The sequence below is a fragment of the Macaca mulatta genome, chromosome 8, assembly GCF_049350105.2.
Source record: "Macaca mulatta isolate MMU2019108-1 chromosome 8, T2T-MMU8v2.0, whole genome shotgun sequence".
NCBI classification, from domain to species: Eukaryota; Metazoa; Chordata; class Mammalia; order Primates; family Cercopithecidae; genus Macaca; species Macaca mulatta.
In genome coordinates this window covers 20505435-20531882 of record NC_133413.1, presented here as the reverse complement: position 1 = coordinate 20531882, position 26448 = coordinate 20505435, and the positions used below count along the sequence as shown (strand labels likewise).

The following is a 26448-nucleotide window of genomic DNA, read 5'->3' as shown; positions in this document are numbered from 1 at the left end:
CTCTTTATTACATGTAATGTTTCCAGCATGCAAACGTTTTATTGTGTGTGTTTCCCAATGAGCTTACCAGGAGGGTTGTATGTATACCCTTTATAAGTTAAATTTCACTTTTGAGGTTTTCTTTTCTTTTCAAAACAGCATATTAGGGTACAGAGCTCTGGCATGACTATCATTATTGACAGGTTTTGGTTTTTCACCTCTCTCCTCTCTGCTCACTTGGATTTATTTCACATAATATCTTCTTGGAATTTGATTGTCTCTCTAGATTAAGCTGAAACATTTAAATGTACCTTGTAATGGAGACAACAGACTAAAATACAAACACTCAATTTTTATAAGCCTTACATTGGCATTGAATTTTTTTTAAGATCTAAGAACCAGACTGAAAAACTAAATAAATTTGAGCTAGGAAAACTGATTTCTTGTTTACTGGAACTTGCTCAGTGAAGGATAAGTTATTTCACTTTAGGAATTATTGTTACCAGTTCCTCCAGTAATCTTAGTGTCTCCTACATGGATCCCGTGGTTTAAAAAGGTAACAGTAAAACAGAGGATGTTGTGATAATAAAACTCGGTATCGTGCAGTCAGTCTAGATTTGTGAAAAAGTTGTATTTCTGAAAGTCTTATATCAGGTTGGATGATAATAGTTAGCTTGCTTGCCTGCTTGTACTACTTCACTTGAAATTTTTGAGAAATAACACATTATATCAAATAAAAATTTGTTTCCTATAGTTTGTCATTTCCAAACTAAACAGCCAAAGTGCTAGTAACTTTAGAGTCTGGAAATACATTGTACATTTGAAATTTTGTTCCTGATAATTAGTGAGTAATCATTTGTTCCTCTTAAAATTTTGTTCTAAAATTTGTACATGGGGTTTTAAAAAAGTCAGTTATGGTGAGACATCCAGACATGGAAATGACTGTTAGGAAAGAGGTCATACTCACAGATCCCTAGACACAGGAGGCCCGGTACATTGCATAGGGCCATGCAGGAAACAGTACATTGTGCGGGGCCACACAGGGAAGCACCAGGTTGGAATGGGAGCCAGAGATGGAAGATGGGGGAGCATGGCCCAGAGCCTGTATTGGTTTTTTTGCAGAAGGGAATGGGCAAGACAGGGTAGCCAAGCTGGGTAAGTTTAAGATTGGCTAGTTTGAGTAATTTTGGCAGGCTTTGGGCTATAGGGATGGTCCCCGGTTGTCCAGGACCTGGGCCTGGGTGATTTAGGACAGGGGGAATATTACCTTGCTGTGGCTCTGGATTGGTTGGTTTGTATATCACAGGCACGCTCGCACAGGGGTCTTTTCTATCTCTAGGAATTTGCCAGCCCTGGGAGGAACAGTCTCTCCACAGTCAAGGCCCCAAATGCCAGAGTATCAAGAACACAGAGAATAAGAGAGTATAATCAATACAAACAAAACAAAACAATTGAGGAGTTCAAGATGGCACTGCTAAGCAGGTGCTGTTTCTGTGCATGTTTTTAAGAAATGGTGCTGTAAAAGACTAGAGAACATGTAAGTAATTTATTTCTGAGCTTTACATTTTGAAATGGTGTTTTAGGGGGTTAAAGAAAGTATTAACTAAAACCAACGCGATACGCTAGACATTTGGAAAACTTGAATTCAGTAACTTGACTCATGTAAATTTTTCTCCCATGTGAAGATGGTGGGCAGGGGTAGGAGGTCTGTGGTGCATATGAGGTGCTTTCTGCTTGGCCCCGCTAGCTTATGGGATGCTCACAGTTTTGCAGGGCTGCTTCACTTCTAGCTCTGTCTTCTGAATTCCAGGCATAAGGAAGAGGGAGAGCAAAAGGGTGCTTAACCGTCTTTCCTCCCCTTAGAAGGAGCAGTCTTAGAAGGCTTGCCCAACAATTCACCTTACATCTCATAGGGAATTGGTGATTCACTCATTGGTTAGTGTTTGTATGAAGCCAACAAAGGTTGTCCTTTCTGCTGTTCAAATTAACTCAAAAAATAGCTCTTCTTTGAGAGCATTTTGAAAAGAGAAGCGGGTAGGTTTTTTTTGTTTGTTTTTTTTTTTTTTTTTTGAGACGGAGTCTCGCCCTGTCGCCCAGGCTGGAGTGCAGTGGCACTATCTCGACTCACTGCAAGCTCCGCCTCCCGGGTTCAAGCCATTCTCCTGCCTCAGCCTCCCAAGAAGCTGGGACTACAGGCACCCGCCACCACGCCCGGCTAATTTTTTTTTTGTATTTTTAGTAGAGACGGGGTTTCACCATGTTTGCCAGGATGGTCTTGATCTCCTGACCTCGTAATCCGCCCACCTCGGCCTCCCAAAGTCTGGGATTACAGGTGTGAGCCACGGCGCCCGGCCAGAAGTGGGTAGTTTTATAAGAAATGTAATCATAGTGAAAGTCATGGTGATTATAGTAACAGTAATAAAACCTTGAGCTTTTATTCTATACTGGCTGCTACTCTGAGTGCTTTATACATTTGTATGTATAGTCCGTTTAGTCCTCAGAAAGCTCCATTATTATTCCCGTTTTTTTCCAGATGGAAATTGAGGCTCACAGAGGTTACATAACTTGCTCAAGGTAACATAATTGGAAAGTGCCGGAATCCAGATTAATAGCCAAGATTGTGTGCTTTGACCACGTGGTTATACTGATCTGTAATTTAAACACCTCTAGCTCAGAGATAAGCAAGCTAAAGCTGGAAAGTTTTAAGGCATTGGCCCAAGGTCACACCGGTAGTCGGCACTGAGCTTTTGCTTCTGGGTTTATTTCCACTACGCTGGTGTGCTTTCTCTAGGTGCACACTCTCATCTATATCCTCTTATATTTGGGCCAGCCTTCTTGAGAGGTGGCTATTTTTGGCTTGCTATGGTTCTGAATCCTGAGCATTAGATTCTTTCTTTAGACTTCTTTTACTTGGCAAGGAATCCCCCCAGAGGCACTTTAGCTTAGGGGTAGGGAGGGCGGACTTTAGAGGCACATTGCCTGTGTTTGAATCCTGGTTGTGCCAGCATTAGCCATGTGATCTTGGACAAGTCACATACCTCTCTTGAGTTTTAGTAGTCTCATCTATAAAATGGGTTAATCATAGTAGCCATCCCACAGGGCTGCCAGTAGAAATAGATGAATTAATACAATAAAACTGCTTAGTGTAGTGTCTGACACATAAGTAAATACTTTCTATCCTGATTATGTGATTACTTGTCAGAAACATTCTCCAAGTTAAACCTAACACGTTTCCCAGCACCCTGTTTGGCACTCGGTAAATGTAAATGGAATGAATGAAAGCAACTGTGAAGTGGTTTGTATTGTCAGCACATGCGTCTCATACTGGTTGGAAATATTAGGGTTGCAGAAGATTGGAATGTTCATGTTATTTGTAATATTTGTATTAATAGCCATTATCACTATTAAGGAGCGATAATATTATAGTATCTTACTCATCTTGTGCTATTTTCCACCTCACTTCACTTTTCTCCTGTATAAAACTATTAGTTTTTACATTTGGTGCTTTTACTGAGATTGTGTTGAAAGGCATTGTATACATTCAAGGTACTGTAAGTGACACAAAAGTTTATGGCTTCATGTTTAAAAATGGATGTTACTGGTTTTGAATCTTTTCATGTCACATTTCCAAGTAACGGCAATCACCCATTAAATATTAATTTAATCACAGGAACAAGATACAATCGTCACTAAAATGACTTTAAATGGCAGCATCACTTAGCAGTGAGATAAGGACTGGCAAAGCAGGATTTGTGTCATTCTGCCGCAGCTTTTAAACAATGTATTTGCATTTCCCTTGTCTGTTAAAATAATACAAGAATTAAACCCTTTTAAAGAGAACCTACTCGTCTCTTTCCCATGTGTCATTCCTGCATCAGAGAAAATGCTGCATAATACTAAGATGACAGTCCCACCTCTGATGTCACCCGGGATGGTACAATCCTCTCCAAGCCTTTGCTGGGCTTCCTGCTGCTGCACTGGGGGACATGGTTACATTAAAGCTAACTCCCGGCATCTCAATTATCTCCTTGGAAGTAGTTTTCACAAATATAAAAACGCCCTACGGTGGCTGTTTTCGGTAAGCTACCAAGGTAGAGAGCGGCAGAGGCAGACAGAGGGAGAGCAAACGGGAGAACAGGCTGCTTCCGCCTTTGTGAGAGGGACTGAGGCAGCAGCTTCTCTCGGCTCGGGTTCCAAGTGCTCAAAGTGCTTCCATTTACATCACCGTGTGCAGTGCAGGGCAAAAGGGGCTGCCAGGAAATCTGAAACTAATTTGCTTCCAGTTGACTAGAACAGCATATTTTGAATTAGCTTGCTTCTTTTTAAGCTAACTTTTCTCAAGCGTTAAACTGATGAACTGGGCATTTTCTATGATCAATGGGTAACTGCTGGAGCTACAGTAATCTCTGTGAGTAACCTCTATTTGTAGGTCTATGCAGGCAAATATATTTTTATATCTCTCTTTCTTTTCAATGCTGCTGTGAAAGTATCCGTCTGTATTATTGAGTGCTTTTGCTTACTAGTCTTGTCTTTCGAGCGTCCCAGTAGGAGACCCCTGGGGCTAGACTGGGTTCTGCTGAATCCAGACATAGAGGAGAGCATTTTGGATTTATTCAGGGATGCCCACGCCAACCATTCTTTAATTCCCAGTCATCAGAGAGATGCCACCTGCCCTCTGAATGCCTGTGCCCAGCACCTCACCTGGCTTTACCTGGAATGTTTATTTCAGCATGTGACATTGAATTTTTCAAAATTTTTATTTTTAGATAGAAAGCAGAATATTATTCTTACCTGTAATCTTACTTCCTTTCATTTTTTTTTTCCCACCAGCTTTCCTGGGAACACACAATTCTGTCACCCTATTTCTGCTCCCTGTTTGTGATATATTATATAGACAGAAAGAGAGAAAACAGCTACCCCTCCGGTTTTAGAAAGACATAATGTAGTGCTGGATGGGAATAGGGGAGGAGTTTCTCTTAAAGAGCTCAAACTGCTTTCCATTTGTGTGCCTGAAGTACAGCTTAGTATCTGAATAGCCTTGAAGGGAATAAGGTTAGCTCAAAGGTAGCACCAAAAATGTGCTGGAAACACGGTAGTTGAGACTGAGATAGAATCTTTACTGGAAGTTGGTGACAGGTATCTCAGTTTACACACAGGGATGTGTTTTTCCTGTTTGTTAAAAGTGTGGCTTTTATAGTAATTCAAGATTTATTTCTCTCTCACCATGGAAACTGACTTTCAACTCTCTGTAAAATTTGCATTTCTAGATATACTTGGGATAATTGTTTATGTCAGATTGTAGCCTGAATCCTTAGTGAAACTGTGGGTCTCCTATTGAGCATGAAAACTGCTGGCTGCAAATGTGGATCAGCTGAGTCCTGAGTCGGCTACACACTGGAGGCTGAGTGAGGTGGCATGTTTACCACTGCACCTAACATCTGTCTTCATAGACAGCAGTTGAAAGAAGTCCACAGCTGCAGTCGATCATCACTGCTAAGAACTGCAGCTGCTTGGCATTCATAATTATTTTTAAAAAGAATTGTATCATTTTTTGAAATATCAAATTCTTAAATGTCACAATATTTCCTACATATATAAGAAACAGTTTATATTAATCTTACCATATCTGTGTTAATTTTAGCAGAAGAAAGCTTGCTGTGAGCCAGACTGCAGGGTTATTTAAAAGTTTAGTTTAAACTTTTTTTTTAGGCTTTTAAAAATAAAATTTAAAGAGTCAGTAAAGAGAGAGAAGTTTTACAATTGGATTTTTAAAAGCATGGATTCCCCAACAGAGAGTAGAAAATGGACAGAATGGATGAAATCGGAGGGGTATCTCTGATCAGAAGGTAAAAGGCTGAAAGGAGAAGCACAAGATGTGGATGTAAAAACCAGAAGTTATGACAAAGAGAGGCAGACAAGAGTGGAGAACTCCACTGGTTAAAAAAAGGAAACCAGCTTTGAAAAACATCGATTTTAAAGATGAGCTCAAATTCAGCTCTCACAGCTTAGTGCTGCTTCTCCGTAACAAGTTACAGTGCCCTGCACAGTTGCAGAGACTTGGGTTTAAAATTAATGGGCTGTTCCCTGTCTCGCTCAAGCTTCCCTTTGGTATGCTGTATGGGGTGCCACTCCTTAGCTCACAGAGCTGCCTCTGAAATTGACTGAATGGTAAACCAGTATCATTTCTCTAGGGATTAGAGCTGATTAAGAAAAATTGGGTTCTGAATCATTAGTATGTGAAATTTAGTTTGCCGTAAGCACAGCTGTAACTATTAATCACTGGGGAAAGAGTGTCCAGTTAATGGGATAGTTTCTGTTTGTGTGCACATGTTAGAAGCTTGTGTAGTGGTTGGCAGGCCTTTTCCTGTTTTTTTGTTTTTTTTTTTTTTCCAACATATAAACAACTCAAATATCTGTGCCTTTAGCATTATCAGCATCCAGACAATAGCCAGCATCCTGGATTACATACCGTAGCTTTCTTCAAAACGTGACTTTTCTTAGGGCAAAGAGAGTGTCTCAAAACATAATGTACTTAGATTACTCATTTAGTAATTCTCATTACTCATATTCATTTTTCAGCTGTTTTTATCATACCAAATTTATTTTCTATTGCTGGGCAAAATGGGTTAGATTATCCTCTTGTTTTATGTTAATACACATTTTACTATTGCATTGCAAATTTGAGTCATGTATCACTGTGTTGCTGGTGAAGTTTATTGATTATTAAACGTAAAAACATTGATCATTATTACAGTTAAGGATTATAGTTACTTATAGATGAAATGCATTTGAGATTTTTTTTTTTTAACTCTGCAAGGGTTGCTCTTTATATTTGTTTTGTAAATTAAGCGTTTATCTTCCAATCATACAGATTTATGAAATTTCACATTAAGTGATCAGAGTGGTCACTCTTTCCTGCCCTCGTCTTTGGAACTGAATTCCTTTCTGACAAGTCAGGGGAGTGTGTTTTTAAGCTTGCTTCTATAAATTTTCAAGTGTTAAAATAGCTTGCTAATTTATAGTTTTCTTATATTAACATAATATTAACATAAGTTTTAAGGTGTTTACTAACTGATATTCATTAGGGAACAGAGAACACCAAAGGTGTTATTGCATTTATGAATATCATATGTAGAAATGAGGAAAAACAGATTATTAGTGGCTGGGTTAGCCATAATTTATAAAGGATTGAAAATCCGATGAACTATACTCATAGGAAATAGATTATAAGACCCTTAGTGCATTCTCCATAGTACCTTATCAGACGGAATTTCCCCATACATTTCTATTTTACAACCAATGTATCCAAAGATATGAACATTAAAACCTTGGGAAAGTATTCTGGTTTTTAAAACTTGAAAAGTCTTTGCGCTTCCCTGAGCCCATTTCTTTAAGCTCCAATGTAATTTTTTTAAGCCTGTGTACAAATAATAATATACAGGTTTTGACTAATGGTCAAGTTTACATTTGCAGTTATTTCATGATCTTTTTGTGTAAGTAGAGAGTCATTGGCCGTTCATTGTGAGAGAAATTTACTATGAGCTATAAAATCAAGAGGGGGTCATATTACAGCAGAGGCAATTCTCTTCCTCTCTTGGAAAGGGTCCGGGGGCACTTGCTAATTCGAGGGTAAACCCAGACCAGAATGATCAAGTGTTTCTCTTTGCAGGAATGAGATTGTTTTCTTGGAACTTACTTTAGTTGACGTCTATTTGATTGAACAGTTGGACCTCTGAGTTAGGAGGCAGGCAGTTGTGATCGCTTTTAAAATAAAAAAGTAGGCATTAAATGTAGTCAGAATGACTTGTAGATATTGTTGTAGTTTTCTGGAGCAGTGTTTCTTATCCTGTAACATGCATACGAATCCTCTGGGATTCTTGTTAGAAACCAACCGTGATTGGGAATGTCTGAGGTGGTGCCTGAGAGTCTGAATTTCTAACAAGCCTCTTTGGTGGTATCTATGCTGCTTTCTCAAGGCCACACTGAGTAGAAAGGCTCTAGGACAGCACTTTCAAATAGAGCTTTCTGTGATGATGGAAATGTTCTCTGTATATAGATAGACATATAGATATCTATATCTCTGTATAGTGGAGTATGGTAGGTTTTAGCTACATATGGTATGGAGCACTAAGGAACTACATTTTCAATTTTATTAAATTTTAAGTAACTTAAATGGAAATGGAAATAGGCTTATGTGGATATAGCTACCAAATTGGACAACACAGTGTTAGAAATCCATTGAGAAATTTATACTTAATGGTGATAGCTCATGTAGGATCATGCTGAATTCTAGAATAGGCCGAGATTATCTCCACTGAAATTTACCACTGCCTGAACTTTGTTTGCGATCAGACAGTATATATAGATGGAGGTGCTGGATTGTAAGCTCCTTGATGACAGAGGCCAAGTTGCTCTTGTTTGTTGCTCTTTTCTCTGCCGCTTGATGCATTCATGGTCCACAAGAAATGTCTGCTGAGTAAATGAGAGAAAGAGCTGGCTCTCACATCAGGAAGCACCCTACTGTTTCCCGAATCCTTTTCAAGCCTGGACTTAGAAGCAGCGGGTAGGACTTGGGTGACAGTAACATGCAGTATTTTGCTTGTGTTTAAGGAGGCTGTTTTTTTGCTTCTGTCTTAAAGTTTTTTGTTTGTTTGTTTGTTGAGACAGGGTCTTGCTGTGTTGTCCAGGCTGGAGGGCAGGGGCACAATCACAGTTCATTCCTGCCTCAACCTCCCAGGCTAAAGCAATCCTCTAACCTCAGCCTCCCAAGTAACTGGGAGCACAGGCACACACCACCACGCCTGGCTAAGTTTTTAAATTTTTCGTAGAGATGAGGTCTCCCTGTTTGCCCAGGATGGTCTTGAACTCCTGAGCTCAAGCGAACCTCCTGCCTCAAACTCCCAAAGGGTTGGGATTACAGGCGTGAGCCACCTCATCTGGCTTTCAGCTTCTATTAATTGGTGTCCTGTGGGTTCTGGGACATTCATAATTGATTGATTCAACAAAAATATCCATTTTGCTAGGTAATATTGTTATAGGCTCTGGAGATATAGTTGTAAAGAAAGCAAATAAAGTTGTTGCCTTTTAGAGTTTATATTTTTGTGGCAACAAAGCAATACAAGACAAAACAAAAACCTTTTTCTAAAAAATGGCATGACTGGTCCCAGGTTCTAGAAAATATATGTACATAGAATCCATAATTGTGGCTCTCCTGAAGAACCTAGGCATAGATGTCACTGTCATAGGGTCTTGGAAAATGTATGTCCTATTGCTGAGAATTCCTCATGAAAACGGTTTTATCTGGTTCAAATTTCAGCTTACAGTGACCGAGTCTACAGTAGATGGGGCAAATAGTTCTTGTATTTTGTTTTTCTTCAACTATTGTCTTTTAAGGAGTTTGCTAGCCAGAGTGGAAGAAAACCTGTTTGATTTACTGCTTCTCAAACAGGATAATTCTCAGAAAGGCCATGGTTTTTCTGCAGTCAATCTTACGGAGCAGGCTTATTTTCTCACAATTTGAAGAAATTTCTTTCTATCCCATTCCATTTTATTACGGCTCTGTCCCTGTGTTCCAGAAACAGATGACTACTTAATATATAACCCAAAGCACTCCTAAAATTCATCCTGTTAACATTCAAATGTATCTCATTTCTTTCTCATTATATTAAATCAAAAGAAAAAAGGTCTTAAAAAAATCAGTGGATTTATATGTCATTGCAGGAAAAGCATCTTTGCTAAACAACACGAAACACGATTTGTTAGGAATCTGACCAGATACACAAAGCAGCAGATAGAGTCTCCGATAGAAAAGTGTGGCTTCTAATGGAGTATAAATAGATACCTCCAAAAAGTACATGTATTTCACATGAATGTGAAAACTCTTCTTGTCTCTTCCCTCCTCCACACTCTGCACTACCTTTTTCATTTCTTTAAGGGGAAAAATACACGCAGTAAAGTATGAACTCTTTATTAATTCACATTCTACTAGTGTGTGGTTTATATTTAGGTAAGTGCTAAAGTTCTTTTTTTATATTTAGCAAGTCCCTAAGTCCCTTTGTCACACATAGGAGACCAAATTCGGGTAGGACTAATTCAGGAAGGCTCGCTGGAGGGGAAGTGTTTTTGGTGGATTGTTACATTAGTAATAGATGTAGACTGAAAGGGAAAGTGTTAACACGTTTGGTGTAAATGCTCACAGCAGTTGGCAGAGGCCATGTTGAAGCTAGAGGGGACTGGGGCAGAGGAGATGAGGAGATGATGGGCATGGATGCTGGTCCAGGTAGAGTGTCGTGGGAGATGCAGCACCCCTTGCATCTTTGTTCCTGTCTATTCTGCCTGTGTTCTGGCTCCAGCACTCACCGTCTCTCACCTGTACTATTGCCAGAAGCCTGCGTGGTTGTTCCTGAGTCTATGCTCGTACCCTCTCTGCTACACCTCCTTCACATTCTACCAAGGCGAGCTTTCTAACATGCCAAACAGACGTCTCAGGTTCTGAAAATACTCACTTTTGAATCCCCTGTGTTTAGTACATAGCAGGTGATCAATATTTGCTGAATGCGTGAATGAATTTTGGAAACAATGGGCATTTAATTGGAAGTATCTATGGCCCTATTTTAAAAGGGAGCAGCTTAAAACAATCTTAAAAGAAGAATTTGGTCTTTTTTTAAAAAAATAATTATCTTAGCATATAGTCCCAATTTTTAAACGTAAGGAATAAATCAGAAATTCTAAGTAAAAGGTCAGGATTGATACTCTGCCATATTTTGTGTGTTGTTAAAGATAGTCAAGTTGCGATAACCAATACAAACAGCAAAAATAAACTGCTTGTGGGGTGTGACAGAGGATGCCTTATTTGAAAGGCAATTCTTGCTGTTATGCTGAATCCTTAGGGACATGATGATTAAGGCTGTTTCTACCCAGAAGCTACAACTAAAACATTTCTGGTTTTATTCTTCATTATATTTGTTAACATTACTGCTCTTAGAAATGATGGTCTTGGCTGAATGCATTAGTTCATGCCTGTAATCCCAGCACTTTGGGAGGCCAAGGTGGGAGGATCACTTGAGCCCAGGAGTTCAAGACCAGTCTGGGCAACATAGGGAAACCCTGTCTCCTCAAAAAAATAAAAAAATAAAAATTAGCCGGGCGAGGTGGCACATGCCTGTGGTTCCAGCTGCTCCAGAGGCTGAGGCTGGAGGATCACTTGAGCACGGATGGAGGTTGAGGCTGCAGTGAGCTATGATCGTGCCACTGTACCCCAGCTGAGCAACAGAGTGACACCCTATCTCAAAAAAGCAAAAAAGCGATGACGAATGATGGTCTCTCACAGTTCAGTGTCCCTGAGTTGCTCCCAGGCTTTTCCTCCTGAGAGACAGAAGACTAGAAATTTAGTCCTGACTTACAGTTCCAAAACAGTACTTTACTGAACATCATTTTACTGACCTTGGTTAGGTCATTTCGCCTCTCAGAACATTTGTCTTCCCTCGTCTATTCCAGTTCTTAGAACAGTAAACATAGACCAGGAGAAACTACTCAAATATTTAATAATAAAGCGAGCAGTCTGTCATGCAGGGCTTTGCCTCGCCCTTTCTCCCTCTTATCTGACCTCATTTTCTTTGACCAGTTGCCAAGTTGTTAGATCAGACATCACAAGCACTTGCCCACAATTGTTGCATTTGCCGCCCCTTTCTGAGGGACATTTCAATGAAAACTGCTAAAAATGGGGTGAAGGAATGATCAGATTTCTCTGAGGCCCCTTGATATCTTTTGGTCACTTCTCTTGGGGCCACTGTTCAGTTGTGTTTTTTTTTTTTCAGAGGGCAATTGAAACTGTTAAAGCAAAGTGGGCTCCCGAGTGACTAAGTTTCACTTTTCTTCCCTTTGTTGAATGGATTTCACTGTAATATGTATTAGTGCTGTTGATAAATACAGCTTCAGCGGCCACTATGGTCAGTTTTCTTAAAACACTTCATGATGGGTTAAACATTATTGCCTTTGGAAGCTTTAAGGTGTGAGTAACATTATGCTCATTTGTTTTGTATATTTACACTGTATATACCATACAGCGAAAGTCTTTTTGACTTTTATGTATGCAGAGGAGAGAACTTTTTTCAAGAGTTGGTGAGCAAGAGAAGGCTTAATTAAAGGCAGGGGATTTGGCTTAGGTCTTGAAATGTGAAAATAATCTGATTTATGTTGAAATGGAAAGAAAAAGTATGTCAGGTAGAGAAAAGAAGTTGAACAAAGGCAAAGGAGCATGTGTATATCTACTTATTCAGAATGGATGTATGCTTAAGCTTATTTCCAGTGTGTATTAGGATTAGAAGAAATCTTTTCAGGGTATTCATGGGCTGCCCCCTCCTTCAGTTTCGAGGCAGTGGTATAACATGTGAAAGGGAGTTGAGAGAGACTAGATTAGGAAAGATGGATTGGGATTGTAAAGGAAGAAGTAAAGCTTTTATCCACAGACAACATGATCTGGTATGTAGAATCCTGAGGAATCTACAAATATGTTATTATATGCTCCAAGTTAAGCAAGATTGTAGGATGTAAGATTCACATACAGCAACAAATTGAATTTCTATGCACGGCTAATGAATGATCTAAAGAAATTTGAAAAGCAGTATCAAAAGAAATAGAATCTTAGGGGAATACATTGAAAATTTGTACATTTAAAATTATAAAAAAAGCATGGCTGAAAGAAATTAAAGAAGATTAAATAAATGAAAAGACAGCCCATGGTCATGGAACAAACGATGTAATAGTAATACTGTTAAGAAGCCGATACTGTATAGATTCGTTGCGGCCCCTGTCAAAATCACAGCTGTCTGACGAGTTGATTCTAAAAGTCATGGGAAATTCAAGGGGCCCAGAGTGACCTAAACAACCTGGAAAAGGAAGAACAAGGTTGGAGGAGACTCACACTTCCAGATTTCACTTACTGCAAAGCTACAGTAGTGAAGACAGTGTTATTCTGGCGTAAAGATAGGCATCTAGCCAGGTGTGGGGCTTCATGCCTGTAATCCCGACACTGGAAGGCTGAGGTGGGAGGGATCACTTGAGCCTAGGAGTTCAAGACCAGCCAGGACAATGTAGTGAGACCCTGTCTCTTAAAAGAATGAAAAATTGTCCAGGTAGGGTGGTGCACGCCTATAGCCCCAGCTACTCGGAGGCTGAGGTGGGAGGATCACTTGAGTTCAGGAGGTTGAGACTGCAGTGAGCTGGGATTGCACCATTATACTCCAGCCAGGGTGGCAGAGTGAGATTCTGTCCAAAAAAAAAGATAGGCATCTAGCTCAATGGAATGGAGAGTCCAGAAGTCAACCTTTGCATATATATTAATATATGTATACGATTGAGTTTTGACATGGGCACCAACACTTTTCAATGGGGAAAGAATAGTGTTTTCAACAGATAGCGCTGGGACAACTGGATATCCACATACAAAATAATGAAGTTGGATTTCTACTTCACATCGTATACAAAAATTAATTCAAATTGGATGAGAGAGCTAAATATAATAGCAAATACTGCAAAACTCTTAGAAGACAACGTAAAAGTAATCTTTGTGACCTTGGTTTAGACCATGATTTGCTACATCTGATACAAAAAGCACAAGAGACCAAAGGAAAAACAGATAATGTGGATTTCAGCAAAATTAAAAACTTTGGTGCTTCAAAAGACACTATCAATTAAGTGAAAAATGACCACTCACAGAATGGGAGAGAACATTTGCAAAGTATATATCTAATAAAGAACTTATATCCAGAATAGATAAAGAACTCCTACAACTCAGTAATAAAAAGACAAATAATTCAGCTATCAAATGGGCATGTCTCTAAAAAAGATGCACGAATGGCCAAAAAACACATGACAAGGTGCTCAACATAATTAGTCATTAGGGAAATGCAAATGAGAATCACAGTGAGATACCACTTCTCGGATGTCTGTAACAATGAACAGACAATAATAGAATCTTAGACATTGCTTGTAGGAATGTAAAATAGTGCAGTTGCTTTGGAAAACTGTTCAGCAGTTTCTTAAAATATTAGACATAGATTTACTATATGATCCAGAAATTTCACTTCTACGTGTATACAGAAGAGAATCAAAAATATATGTAGACCAGATGTAGTGGTTCATGTCTGTAATGCCAGCACTTTAGGAGACCGAGGCAGGCGTATCCTTTGAGCCCAGGAGTTTGAGAGCAGCCTGGGCAACGTGGTGGAACCCCATCTCTGCCAAAAAAAAAAAAAAAAAAAAGAAAAGAAAATTCGCTGGGCATGGTGGTGCATGCTTGTGCCTGTAGTCCCAGCTACTCATGAGGCTGAGGTGGGAGAATGGCTTGAGCCCAGGAGGTCAGGGTTACAGTGAGCCGTGATCGTGCCACTGCACTCCAGCCTGGGTGACAGAGTGAGACCCTGTCTCAAAGAAAAGAAAGAAAAGAAAAAATATATTTAGACCCTGAAACTTATGTACACATTTTTTATTCATAGCAACAAGTGGAAACAGCTCTACTATCTCATCATTTGATGAATGGCCAAAGTAAAGACTGTTCGCTTACGATGACATATTATGTGGCAATAATAAGGAATGAAGTTCTCAGCCAGGCTCAGTGGTGCATACATGTAGTGCAGCTACTTGTGAGGCTGAAGTGGGAGGTTTGCTTGAGACCAGGAGTTTGAGACCAGCCTGGGAACCATAGAGAGACTCTGTCTCTCTTTATAGATATAAAATAATTTTAAAAAGGAAGGAAGTTCTGATACATGATACGACATGAGTACACCTGACAACCTTGTCCTAGGTGAAAGAAGTCAGACCCATAATGCCGTATATTGTATGATTGCATTTATATCAAGTGTCCAGAATAGACAATTCCGTAGAGACAGAAAGTGTATTGGTAGTTACCAGGGGCTGAGAAAAGCTGAAATAGGGAGTGGCTGCTTATGGATACAGTTTTTTGGGGGGAGTGATAAAAATGTTCTGGAATTAGATAGTGGTGATAGTTGTACAGTTTTGTGAATATACTAAAAATGACTGAATCTTAAAAGGTGGAACCATGAAAAGACCTACTGTGTTCCTTACTGAAAGAAAGAAAATGTCAATATTCCACCCTAGGAAGATGGTTCTTCATTGTTTTTAGCTATCGTCTTTTTCAATTCATTGTTTGAAAAGTCGCTTCCTTTTCAGATGTAAGCAAGCTACAGTTTATTAGTTCTTTCTTCCGTAGAAGGTATTATAAGTACTATCACAGAGAAGTGCTTGTTAGATTCCATCAACACTTGATTCGAATGTAATTTTAAAAATATATTTCAGGTCAGGCATGGTGGCTCATGCATGTAATCCCAAGGCCAAGGCAGGAGGATCATCTGAGGCCAGGAGTTTGAAACCAGCCTGGGCAACATAGTGAGACCCCATCTCTACAAAAAATAAAAACGTTAGCAGGGCATGATGGTGCACACCTGTGGTCCCAGCTCCCTGAGAGGCTGGTGTGGGAGGATCACTTGAGCAGAGGAGTTTGAGGCTGCAGTGAACTATGATCGTACTACTGCACTGCAGTCTGGATGATAGAGTAAGACCCTGTCTTTAAAAAAGAAAAAAAAAGTGTATATATTCAAATTATTTTACAACATGGAATATGAAGCAACATATACTCTCAGATGTATTGCTATTTAACACACTGGGGGATACCGTGTGTTAAATAGCAATACATCTATTATTAGTAATTGCATCAGTAATTAATAATTGTCAGTTATTAGGATAACTGATGTTTCCAAGTTACCTCATTTAGTGCATGCCTTGGAAATCAAATTTTTTTTTTTTTTTTTGGAGATGGAGTCTCACTCTGTCGTCCAGGTTGGACTACCGTGGTGCAATCTTGGCTCACTGCAACCTCTGCTTCCCAGGTTTAAATGATTCTCGTGCCTCAGCCTCCCAAGTAGCTGGGATTACAGGCAGAATCAAGTCTTTTTTCCTTTTTTCCAGCCATTTCAGTGTACATATTACAGACATTTATCAAATATTTCACAAAATAGGAAGGTTGTAACTCTGCAGTAGTTTAAAAATGGTCACAATGGCCAGACATGATGGCTCATGGCTGTAATGCCAGCACTTTGGGAGGCAGAGGCGGGTGGATCATGAGGTCAAGAGATCGAGACCATCCTGGCCAACATGATGAAACCCCATCTCTACTAAAAAAAAAAACACAAAAATTAGCTGGGCGTGGTGGCACGCACCTGTAGTCCCAGCTACTCTGGAGACGGGTAGGAGAATCGCTTGAACCCAGGAGGTAGAGGTTGCAGTGAACCGAGATCGTAACACTGCACTCCAGCTTGGAAACAGAGTGATATTCCATCTCAATAAATAAAATAAAATAAATAAAAATGGTAACAACTAATGTCCTCTTTCATAAAGTAGAAGTGAGTACACTGTATTTCCAGCATTGATGAGGGTTTTCATGATACAAAGTAACCAAAACTAAGTTCAGGAGAAGACTGGATACTGGGACTGATAGGACTATAACTGCTCTCCGTAAACCCCCAATTTAAAGTTTTGGTTTGTCAGAATGTCCCCATCTTCAGTTCTCACTGGCTATCATTTTAACAAGAAAATATTATAAATTTGGTTCAATATAGTGAATATATACTAATTAAATACTGTTTACTTCATATATTGTGGTTCTTCATAAGCTGCCACTAAAATTTTATGCAGGTGGTGATCTTACTAATATATAGAATCTAAAATGTTGAACTCTTGGAAGCAGAAACTAGAATGATAGTTACCAGGGACTGGCAGGTGGTGGGATTGGGGAGGTGTTGGTCAAAGGATACAAAATTGTAGATAGATAGGAGGAATAAATTCAGGAGGTCTGTTGTAGAACATGGTGACTATAGTTAATAACGATGTATTGTAAACTTGAAAATTGCTAGAAGAGTAAGTAGGTTTCAAGTGTTTTCACTACACACCAAAAATCTGAGGTAAAGTCCTGGTATGTTGTTGTTAATTAGCTTGATTTAGCTACTCTACAAGTGTATGTATATATTAAATGCATACATATACACTCATGTTGTATAATATATATATAAAGTTTATATATATAAACATACATGTGTATATATATAAACAAACTATTGTCAATTGAGAAAATAAATGAAATGAGAACAATGCATTTTCTGTAGTTGGGATCCTGGAAATCTTGATCAGCGCAGTAAGTTTCTCGTTCCATGTTGGCTTCATTCTTATTTTTCAGGGATGTTTTGAAAGCATTTTTTCCCTCCACAGAAACCCAACAATGAAGGGCAGACTTCTGGCAGAAAAAAATACTGACTGAGTGTAAATAGATGCTAAGTGTTTTGCAGGGGCTGTCTCAGAGACTGCACTGCACAGATATTGCTGGCTGGGTCATAGGGCTCTTTAGTGCTATGTCCAATGTAAATATTTTAGTTGCTGATTTATAAGTGGTATTTGGAAGGTGGTACATATCCTTATTGTAATCCCTTTTTGCAAATGAAGCAACTGAGTTACTGAATCCTCACGTATGGGACACCAGAAGCAAAGTTAAATAGGGCAGGTGTCATTAGACTGCCCTCTATACTGAAAGCTTTGTGGTTATACTCATGTAGGCTGAGTAGAATGGGTCACTGCAGTGTCATGAGAAGTATGTGTTACAGGGTGGTGAGAGGACAGATATAATGCAGCAATCAAGTGAATAAGTATTACTGAGTGCCTAATCTGTGTGAATATGCATCGTTACCTCCTGGGCCCTGTCTTTCTACAACAAATCATGCGTCCATTGTGTTCTTTTCACAGGTGATCATGGAGGAAGCACTTTACTCCCACCAAATGTCACAAATGAATTTCCAGAATATGGAACCATGGAGGAAGGTGGAGATGGCCTAAGGGCTTCTCTGGAGTTTGATGGTGAGACTCTGCCATGCCACCCGCAAGAGCAGCATGGTGTCCAGCCTCTTACTGGCTGCCACTCTGGGCTCGACAGTGTTACAGAAGGACCAAAAGATGTCAGAGAGGCCCCCTCTCAAAGTCACCTCAAGGAACAAAGTTTACAGCCCATTGACTCTTTGATTTCAGCTCTGAAAGCCACAGAAGCCAGAATCATTTCTGGAACATTACAGGCTACAAAGGTACTGGACCAAGATGCTGTTTCTAGTTTTTCAGTTCAGCAGGTGGAAAAAGAGCTGGACACTGCCAGTCATAAAACACAGAGAGTCAACAAACTGCTCCCTGCTGGCCAAAAAAAAGCACCAGAAATACCTCTTTCAGCTGAAGTAACGACGGAGGAAAGTTTTTATTTGAGCATCCAGAAGGATCTGACCGCGCTGTTAACTGGAGACACTCGGGCAGAGCTTTCCCAGATAATGAATAATGGGAGGAAGGGGGCGCTCTGTGTGCAGGAGCCATCTTGTCCTGTGGCCTCCCTCGGGAGCTCAGCGGTGACCTGCCACTCGGCAGGCAGTGTTGGTTTCTTAAAAGAGCAGAGGTCTGCTCTTGGGAGAGAGCACCCAGGGGGATGTGATCAAAGCAGCTCCATGGGACGCCCAGGCCGGGTCAAACATGTGGAATTTCAAGGAGTGGAGATACTGTGGACAGGAGGAGATAAGAGAGAGACCCAGCATCCTGTAGATTCTGAGACATCACTGCGAAGAACAGCCTCTCCTGAAAGCAAAGAGTTTTCCAAAGTGCCGTGCCGTCTCATCTCATCAGCTGGTTTGTGTGGTTCAAGTCGTTTAACTGACCATGTTTGGGATGAGTCCTGGAAGGCTCCTTCAGAGAGGCCTGGCACTAGCTCGAGGACATTCTCCCCTGTGCGTCTTGATGAGAGTGGAGAGGATGAAGTCTTCCTAAAGGAAAACAAACAGCATCTTGAGAAGACACCTGAGCCAGAGAGAGACAAGGAAAGGTGAGCTCCCAGAGCAGCTGTCTGAGCTGCCTGGTACTTACCATGGAAAACCGTTATCCTGTGCCTGACAGGAGAACTCAATCACAAAACGTTGGGTCCTTGTTATCATAGAATATAAGAGGAGCTACTATAAGCTAGGTCCTTCTAAGCTAAGATTCCTCCTAAGCTTCTCAGGTATTAAAGTGATCTCGTTATAAAGTCATCCATTAGGCATGGACCAGGGAAACAGAGTTCTGAACAGACTGTGAACACTACACTGTGAATTCTTTTCTGACATTTTCTTAACATTTGACAGATTTCAAGTTTTCCAACATCAAGGTAACTAACATACCCCACCGTAATCTTTAGTAATATGAAAAGGTTTGGACTCTTTTGACACACCCTATGTAGCTGGTACTTCCAACCTTGGCATTTCTTCTGGGTATAACACCAATGCCTTCAGTCCAGCCTACATACATGTATGTACACAGAGGTTCTGGGTCCACTCAATTTCCTTTGTTTGTTTGTTTGTTTATTTATACAGAGACAGGGTCTCGTTCTGTCGGCTGGAGTACAGTGGTGTGATTATGGCTCACTGCAGCCTTGACCTTCCAGGCTCAAGAGATCCTCCCATCTCAGCCCTCTGAGTAGCTGGGAGTACAGATGTGCACCTCCACGCCTGGCCAACTGTTGTCTTCTTTGTAGAGATGGGGTCCCACTGTGTTGCCCAGGCTGTTTCAAACTCCTGGCATGAAATGATCCTCCCACCTTGGCCTCCCTAAATGGTGGGATTACAGGCGTGAGCCACTGTGTCGGCCGCTTCCTGTGTTTAGAAATGACATCTCAGGGGTTCAGAAGTGGATTTTATAATTCAGTTTATCCTTGGTATTCACATGGGAATTTCTTCTTCTCACAAGTAGCATATATTTTGATTTATGGCTTTTATTATTATTTTTTAAATTATGCTTTAAGTTCCGGGCTACATGTGCAGAACGTGCAGGTTTGTTACATAGGTATACATGTGCCATGGTGGTTTGCTGCACCCATCAACCCGTCATCTACATTAGGTATTTCTCCTAATGCTGTCCCTCCTCTTGCCCCCCAACCCCCTGACAGGGCCCGGTGGGTGATACTCTCCTCCCTGTGCCCGTATGTTCTCATTGTTTAACTCCCACTTATGAGATTTATGGCCTTTATGAGTGAAACTTGGCGTCATGTGGTATTTCCTGGTCTTTCTCTGCATTTCTGACATCTACACTAGCTTAGACTCTGGATAAATGGCAGACATGACCCATCTTTCTCCACTCCCTTCGATCGTAGTCATTTGTTGTGTACTGTACCTCTAATTGGTGCCATCTTTTCTTCTGTCAGTCGTCATGACACCATGTTTTATAGTTTATACAGGAGAGCATCTGTGTCAAAGCGGAGGGTTGTTTCTTGTTTTCTTGTTCGGTGTAAGGAAATGCCTTTTCCTCTGCAGTTAACAAACCCATTGAGAGTGTTGCTTCTTTGGGATCGCTGGCAGGATCCTTCCCACTCCCCTCCCCAACCCATCAGCTCTCCAGACTTCCCTCCAAAGCGGCCTTGATATGTGGCATGTGGCCCAGTGTTTATATTCCCACTGGAATATATACTTTTACTGTTGTTCAGATTAATAATTCATTCCTCTTTTCTTCCCACAAATATTTTTCGGTTGTCTCCTATGTCCTGACACTGCAAGATGCTGGGCATAAAAGAATGTTCAAAATAGATGCGGCTCACGGTTACTGTCCTCATGGAATTTATCGCTGAAGATAAACATTGATCACATAAACATGCTAATAGGTATAGGATCACAAAGTGTGCTAGGTTCTGTGAAGGAAAAGAACAGAGACCTACGAGAAAGAATAATTTGGATGGAGGGGAGAGGCCAGTTCAGTTGATGGCTTGGACAAAGCTTTTCTATGGAAATGGAAATTAAACTGAGACATGAGGAAGGAATGAGTTTGCCAGGCAGAGAAGGGGTAGGAAGAATATTCCAGGCAGAGGGAACAGCATGTGCACAGGAGGCTGCCGAGCTCCCTGACTAGTGTGTGCTTCCTGCAGATGTGTGAAGCCAAGGCCTGTGCCAGGCTTGAAGATTTGAAACTCAACCTGTGTGGCTGATGCCTGAAGAGCAGGGGAGGCTGGGCATGGGGGCTCACACCTGTAATCCCAGCACTTTCGGAGGCCGAGGCGGGTGGATCACCTGAGGTCGGGAGTTCGAGACCAGCCTGGCCAACATGGTGAAACCCCGTCTCTGCTAAAAATACAAAAATCAGCCAGGCGTTGTGTTACGTGCCTGTAATCCCAGCTACTTGAGAGGCTGAGGCAGGAGAGTCACTTGAACCTGGGAGGCGGAAGCTGCAGTGAGCTGAGATTGCACCAACACACCCCAGCCTGGGTGACAGAGTTAGACCGCATCTCAAAAAAAAGAGCAGGGGAGAATGGGGTGCAGTGAGTGTGGAGAGGTGGAGAGGAGCATCATCTTAGGAACGGTCCAGTTTATGCCAAGTGCAGTGGGAAGCCATTAAGAACATAGCATTTAGTCCATGGCTGACCTTCAGTATTTAAAAACAACAAACCAGTTGCAATGTTGAATGTGGATTCCAGTAATACCTGGGAATGTGGATGACTTATGAGATGCTTAATAGATAATTCCTATTTCTATTTTATTCCTGTTTGTAGGAATCTGAGGCTCAGAGAGGTTAAGTAAAGTTGCTTCAAGTGATATAGCTGGTAATTGAGATAGCCAAAGTTCAGCTTCCGGTTTTTCTAACTCTTGACCTCTTGCTCTTCCTAGTTATCTAACTCCCAAGTTTTTTTTACTTAGTTATCCTAATGTTCATTTTTAATATTTGAAGAACATGCTGCATATTAATTGTTCACATTTGTGTGCCGAAGTGAATGCCCCACCCTGTATATTGACTTTTGAGCTGTTTCTAATATCTCAAGGCTTTGGTTAGCCTTGGTTTCTGTTGGCTTTTGTTAGGCTGTTCGTTGGCTATCTAATTTTGGACCTGAAATCTCTCTGCAGTGCTGCTGTGTTGTCAGCAGGGGGCAGCTCTTGGCTTCTGATGTAGTCATCTGCTTGAGAGCATTTGGCCTTATTTAAATCAAAAAGTATTAATCAACTGATGAAAGTTTGGTGTATTTTTACCGAAATTTTGCCGTATCAAGTTTACATGATATCTGATTCTGTTATAATTAGGAATGCTGGTAGTTGCAAATAATCTGAATGTGCACGGTATAGTTGGCTAAAATGAGAATTGAATATTTTATTCACATATTCATTGGACCAGATGTATTCACACATTAGGAAGCTAGTTTGAAACTTTATTAAATTATTTATAGTGTCCTAGCCACATATATGGTGAGACTTTTTCAACCTGATTATGTTTCATAGCTTCCTTCCCAAATATGTTAAGATAAAGTCAATGAATAGAAGAGTTAGATCTTCAGAATGTTGTCCTTTTTATATGATTGAAGGGGGAAAAATAAAGACATTAACCTAATCTTGGAATTCCTCACTCTTATTTACTTTCCAGGATCACTGAACAAGAGGAGCACGTTAAGGGGGAAGATGAAGACATCCTCGGGCCTGGATATACAGAGGACTCCACTGATGTGTACAGCTCCCAGTTTGAAACCATTTTGGACAACACTTCTTTATACTACAGTGCGGAGTCCCTGGAGACATTATACTCAGAGCCTGATAGCTATTTTAGCTTTGAAATGCCCCTCACTCCAATGATACAACAGCGCATTAAAGAAGGTGGTCAGTTCTTGGAGAGGACATCAGGGGGAGGACATCAGGATATCCTGAGTGTGTCAGCAGATGGTGGAATCGTGATGGGCTATTCTAGTGGGGTCACCAATGGGCTGAATGATGCCAACGACTCCATCTACACGAAGGGCACCCCGGAGATTGCTTTCTGGGGAAGGTACTCGTCCCATTCTCATACATTTCATACTGGTGGTTTTTGTAGGGTTTCTTCTTTGGGAAATCTGAGTGTGGAATATATTTTTAAATCATTTGGCCAATTTCTGTGGATATAAGCCAATGATGTGAGTGAAAAGTAATTTGAGTTTTAGGGCAGGAAGGACACACCTTAGTGGTTTGTCAAATTGGCAAACTGTGATCATTTTAGTCTGTGGTATTTCCTGGATGACTATAAATTGGATACCAAACAAATATTTGGGGATGATGAGTGAGATATCAGCTCCGACAATGGCAGCGACGTGGTGCTGTGAAAAGAACACTGAGAGATCGTAGCTTTAGTTTGGCACTGAGGGTGGTTGATGACTTCAAGAAGGTTATTTGATTAGCTCAGAGATTCCTTCATAGGAAACTAAAGCGGTGGACTATGCAGTCAGCAAAATCTCTTCCAGTCCTTTGCTCTGAGAGGTCCTATTCTGTCCTCCTGTTCCAGACATGTTGAAGGAAGGATCCAATTAGACAGATGCTTGAGAGAGCTGATATCTTGGTCTAGGCTGTGTATTTTCTCTCTCTACTTTAGGATTTTAGTCTATCTGGGAGATAAAATGACACATTTTGTACGTTGTATGCACCTTGCCTGTCATCTGGGGATTCCACATCTATTTATGGATTACCCAGCATTTCATTTCTTCATGCTCGTCATCCTCAGGTTATCTACCTGTGACAATTTTATGAATTTTGTTTTGATATATTGTGTGTGTGTGTGTGTGTGTGTGTGTGTGTGTTTGTATGGAGCTGGTGGGGGGTGGTGTTAAATGGTGATCAACTATTTTAAAACTGTTGAAAGCTATATGAAATAATACCAGTGCTTTTTGTTTAAAAAAAAAAAAAAAAAAAGCTAGTAATACAGGTTTTCAATGCACCTCTCTTTTTGGGCAGTCTGTCCTGTGCTGAGCATTTTCTATAACCAATTTGAAGGTTAATAGTTCATTGGATGAGCAAATTCAGGATTGGCACCTTGTGACACTGTAGCAATGCATTTCCTTGTGAAAATGGATTGGGGGATATCGGTTGTCTTATTGGGTTACAGTGAGAATAAAAAGAACAAGGTGTCAAAACAAGATTTTGGTCTGAATTACTTGAGCAAGCCACTTATTTTCTCTGAAAGTTGATTTATTTATTTACGAAATGGGGTTAACGATCCAGCGTGTTGTGAGGCCGTGAGATTTAAAGGGTTAATAGAGACTAAAGCACCTCACACAGGACATGGTACAAAGCAGAGCCTGGGTAAATGTGTGCATATGAACTGGTTGCCTGGTTAGTCCACATCTAGACTTCCTGTATCTCTGAGATCAGAATGTCTGTCCGTGGAAGAGTCCTGGAGAGGAAGCATCCCTGAAAACAGTGTCCCTGCAAGACGGTGCTCCTCGGCGGACGGTGCCACCTTAGTCCTCCCCTTTCAACGTCATCTCTGAGGACTGCAAATTGCGATAAAATGCTGCAGGAAAGGTTTGCAGATAATTTCATGGAAATCCCAACTCAGTTTTCTAGGGTGAGTGGAAGTTGTTTATATTACAGACCAAACATGGTTTGGGGAACTGAAGAGTTTTGGGCCGAGAGGCTTCACTGCAGAAGCTACAGGGAGTGGTCGTTAAGTGAAGCCAAGAGATGAACATCAGTGAAGGAATTGGGTGAAAGGTTTGTTAAATGTGCGGCTTGTGCACTTAGAATGGGAGGTTGTCATCGTTTGGGGCAGCATGGGTGCCAGTCACGAGGATGGACAGAGTTAAATAGTTGGGAGAGAGTATTGGAGTAGGTTATAGTGTTTTAGCATCTCAGATTTAAACAGTGGTATCCTTCAGGCCGTGTTGAGATAAAGTTTCAGCTGTGTCCCTTCATTGTCAAACCAGGAGATCTTGTCTAGTAGTAAAGGACCACATTCTAGTGCTGAGTGACAAGCACCTTGGTGACGTGCCAGCTCACTTCTGCCCGAGCCCGGGCACTCCTCCTGTACAATTCCTGACGGTGGTCATCCTACCGTGCGCTGAGCACTGCCAGTGGCTTGGACAGACAAGCTTGGTGGGACCCCCCATTTTGTGTTATTTGAGGTTGCCATATGATAATACGTGGTTATAGGTGGAGGAAGCTTTATTTTCTGATGTATGCCTCTATTCAAGGCAGGTTTAATGATCCTAAGAAATTTTAAGGAAACTAGAAAACTCATATTTTTCTTTACCCCTTCTGCCTTCCTTGGTGATTGGGAGAAGCTGCAACCACAAAAGAATTGTGTTAGTATTCTGGGTTAGAGAATTAGGACATTTTACTACTTGAATGGGCCTCAGATAGCTTTTTTAAAAAAGTTTTTTAAATAATATAGAATCTGTATTCCAGTTTGGTGGGATATGTTACCCAAAGCCACGTGGCTGTCTTGTGACAGATACTGTACTAGAATTCAAGTCACCTGACTCCTAGGCCAGATTCATTCACTGTGCTAGGTGTTGGTTCTCTCATATTATTATTCTTCTTTTGATCTGATTTCTCTCATGCCATGTGTCGATAAAGCTGGAAGTCTGAGATGATCTGTTTTCAAGAAACTAAGTTCTCAATGTAGAGCTGCTTTTGGTGGTGGTGGTGGCAGTGTATGCGTTCAATTTGAGGGAAAATTTACCAGGTCAATAGTAAACATATTTCCACATATTTTTAAAGCAATCAGTGAGCTGGCCTTTTAAAATTTCATCTATGTTGAAATATCCCTCTGCGGAGGTAAGGAAGTGGACATTGAGGTATTAAGCCTGTCCTTCAGCCAAGCACTGGGGGCCCAACTGTTACAATTAAAGGAAAAAAAAAATTTCAATTGTATTAATATGTTTACAAAAGAAAAGTGATAAGTAAAAGCAGTGCCCATGCCTCCATTCCATCTGTGTTCACCTGCCTTTCCTGCTTCCTTGCTAGAGGTGGGGGACTGAGCACATGGGATAAAGTGAGCTCTGAGGAAGGCACAAAAGACAAGGAATAAGACTAATGAATTCTCCCCTGATCACGCCTTCTTGATATTTGGGAGATGTGAACCAAGGAGATTAAGTATTGATTTTAATGTATAAAGTGTTAGTCGTTAGCTTGTAAAAAATATTGCTTTAGCTAGTCTCTGAATATAATTGTGTGTCATATGTAGCCCATAGGTTTTATTTATTTAGTAAACACATGATGTTTGGTTCTCATCATGAGCTAGGAGGAAGAAAGGAACTATTAGTGTTCTAATTTTCCAAATAAGGAAACCGAGGTGCAGAGAGGCTGAGTAAGTTGCTCAAGGTCACACAGATGGTGAGTGGCATGCTCAGCCCTCGAACACAGGCAGTCAGCCTCCAGAGCCCGTGCTCTTCCTGGACTGTGCTGAACTGGACCAAGTGATAATGATTTCATGGTAGATCTAGAACAAGACCAGGTATCTTCAGCAAAACAAAAATGTATTTGCTTTGGTATTGCCTCGATTTCCTTTTAAATCCTTTTCTGTTTCAACATCTGTCTTTACTTTGTCATTAAAGATTATTTCAGTGGCAGTATTGGACAGTGATTTTTTTCTGAACACAGGATGACATTGTTCTCGGCTGAACTGCTC

At 40.7% G+C, this 26448-nt stretch overlaps 1 protein-coding gene across 5 annotated transcripts in view; it reads left to right on the top strand.

The window, feature by feature from the left end:
• The window catches only part of PSD3 (pleckstrin and Sec7 domain containing 3), a 696970-nt gene that overhangs the window by 341303 nt on the left and 329219 nt on the right, over positions 1-26448 (top strand). For 4 of the 5 annotated variants that reach the window (XM_028852422.2, XM_028852423.2, XM_077943114.1 and 1 more), the window contains 2 exons: positions 17788-18895; positions 22441-22836. In XM_028852422.2, coding sequence (XP_028708255.2) covers positions 17788-18895; positions 22441-22836 — 1504 coding nt within the window. Of the gene's footprint in view, positions 1-3921; positions 4058-17787; positions 18896-22440; positions 22837-26448 lie in introns of those variants that run through there. The other variant, XM_015144871.3, reaches the window with a different exon arrangement.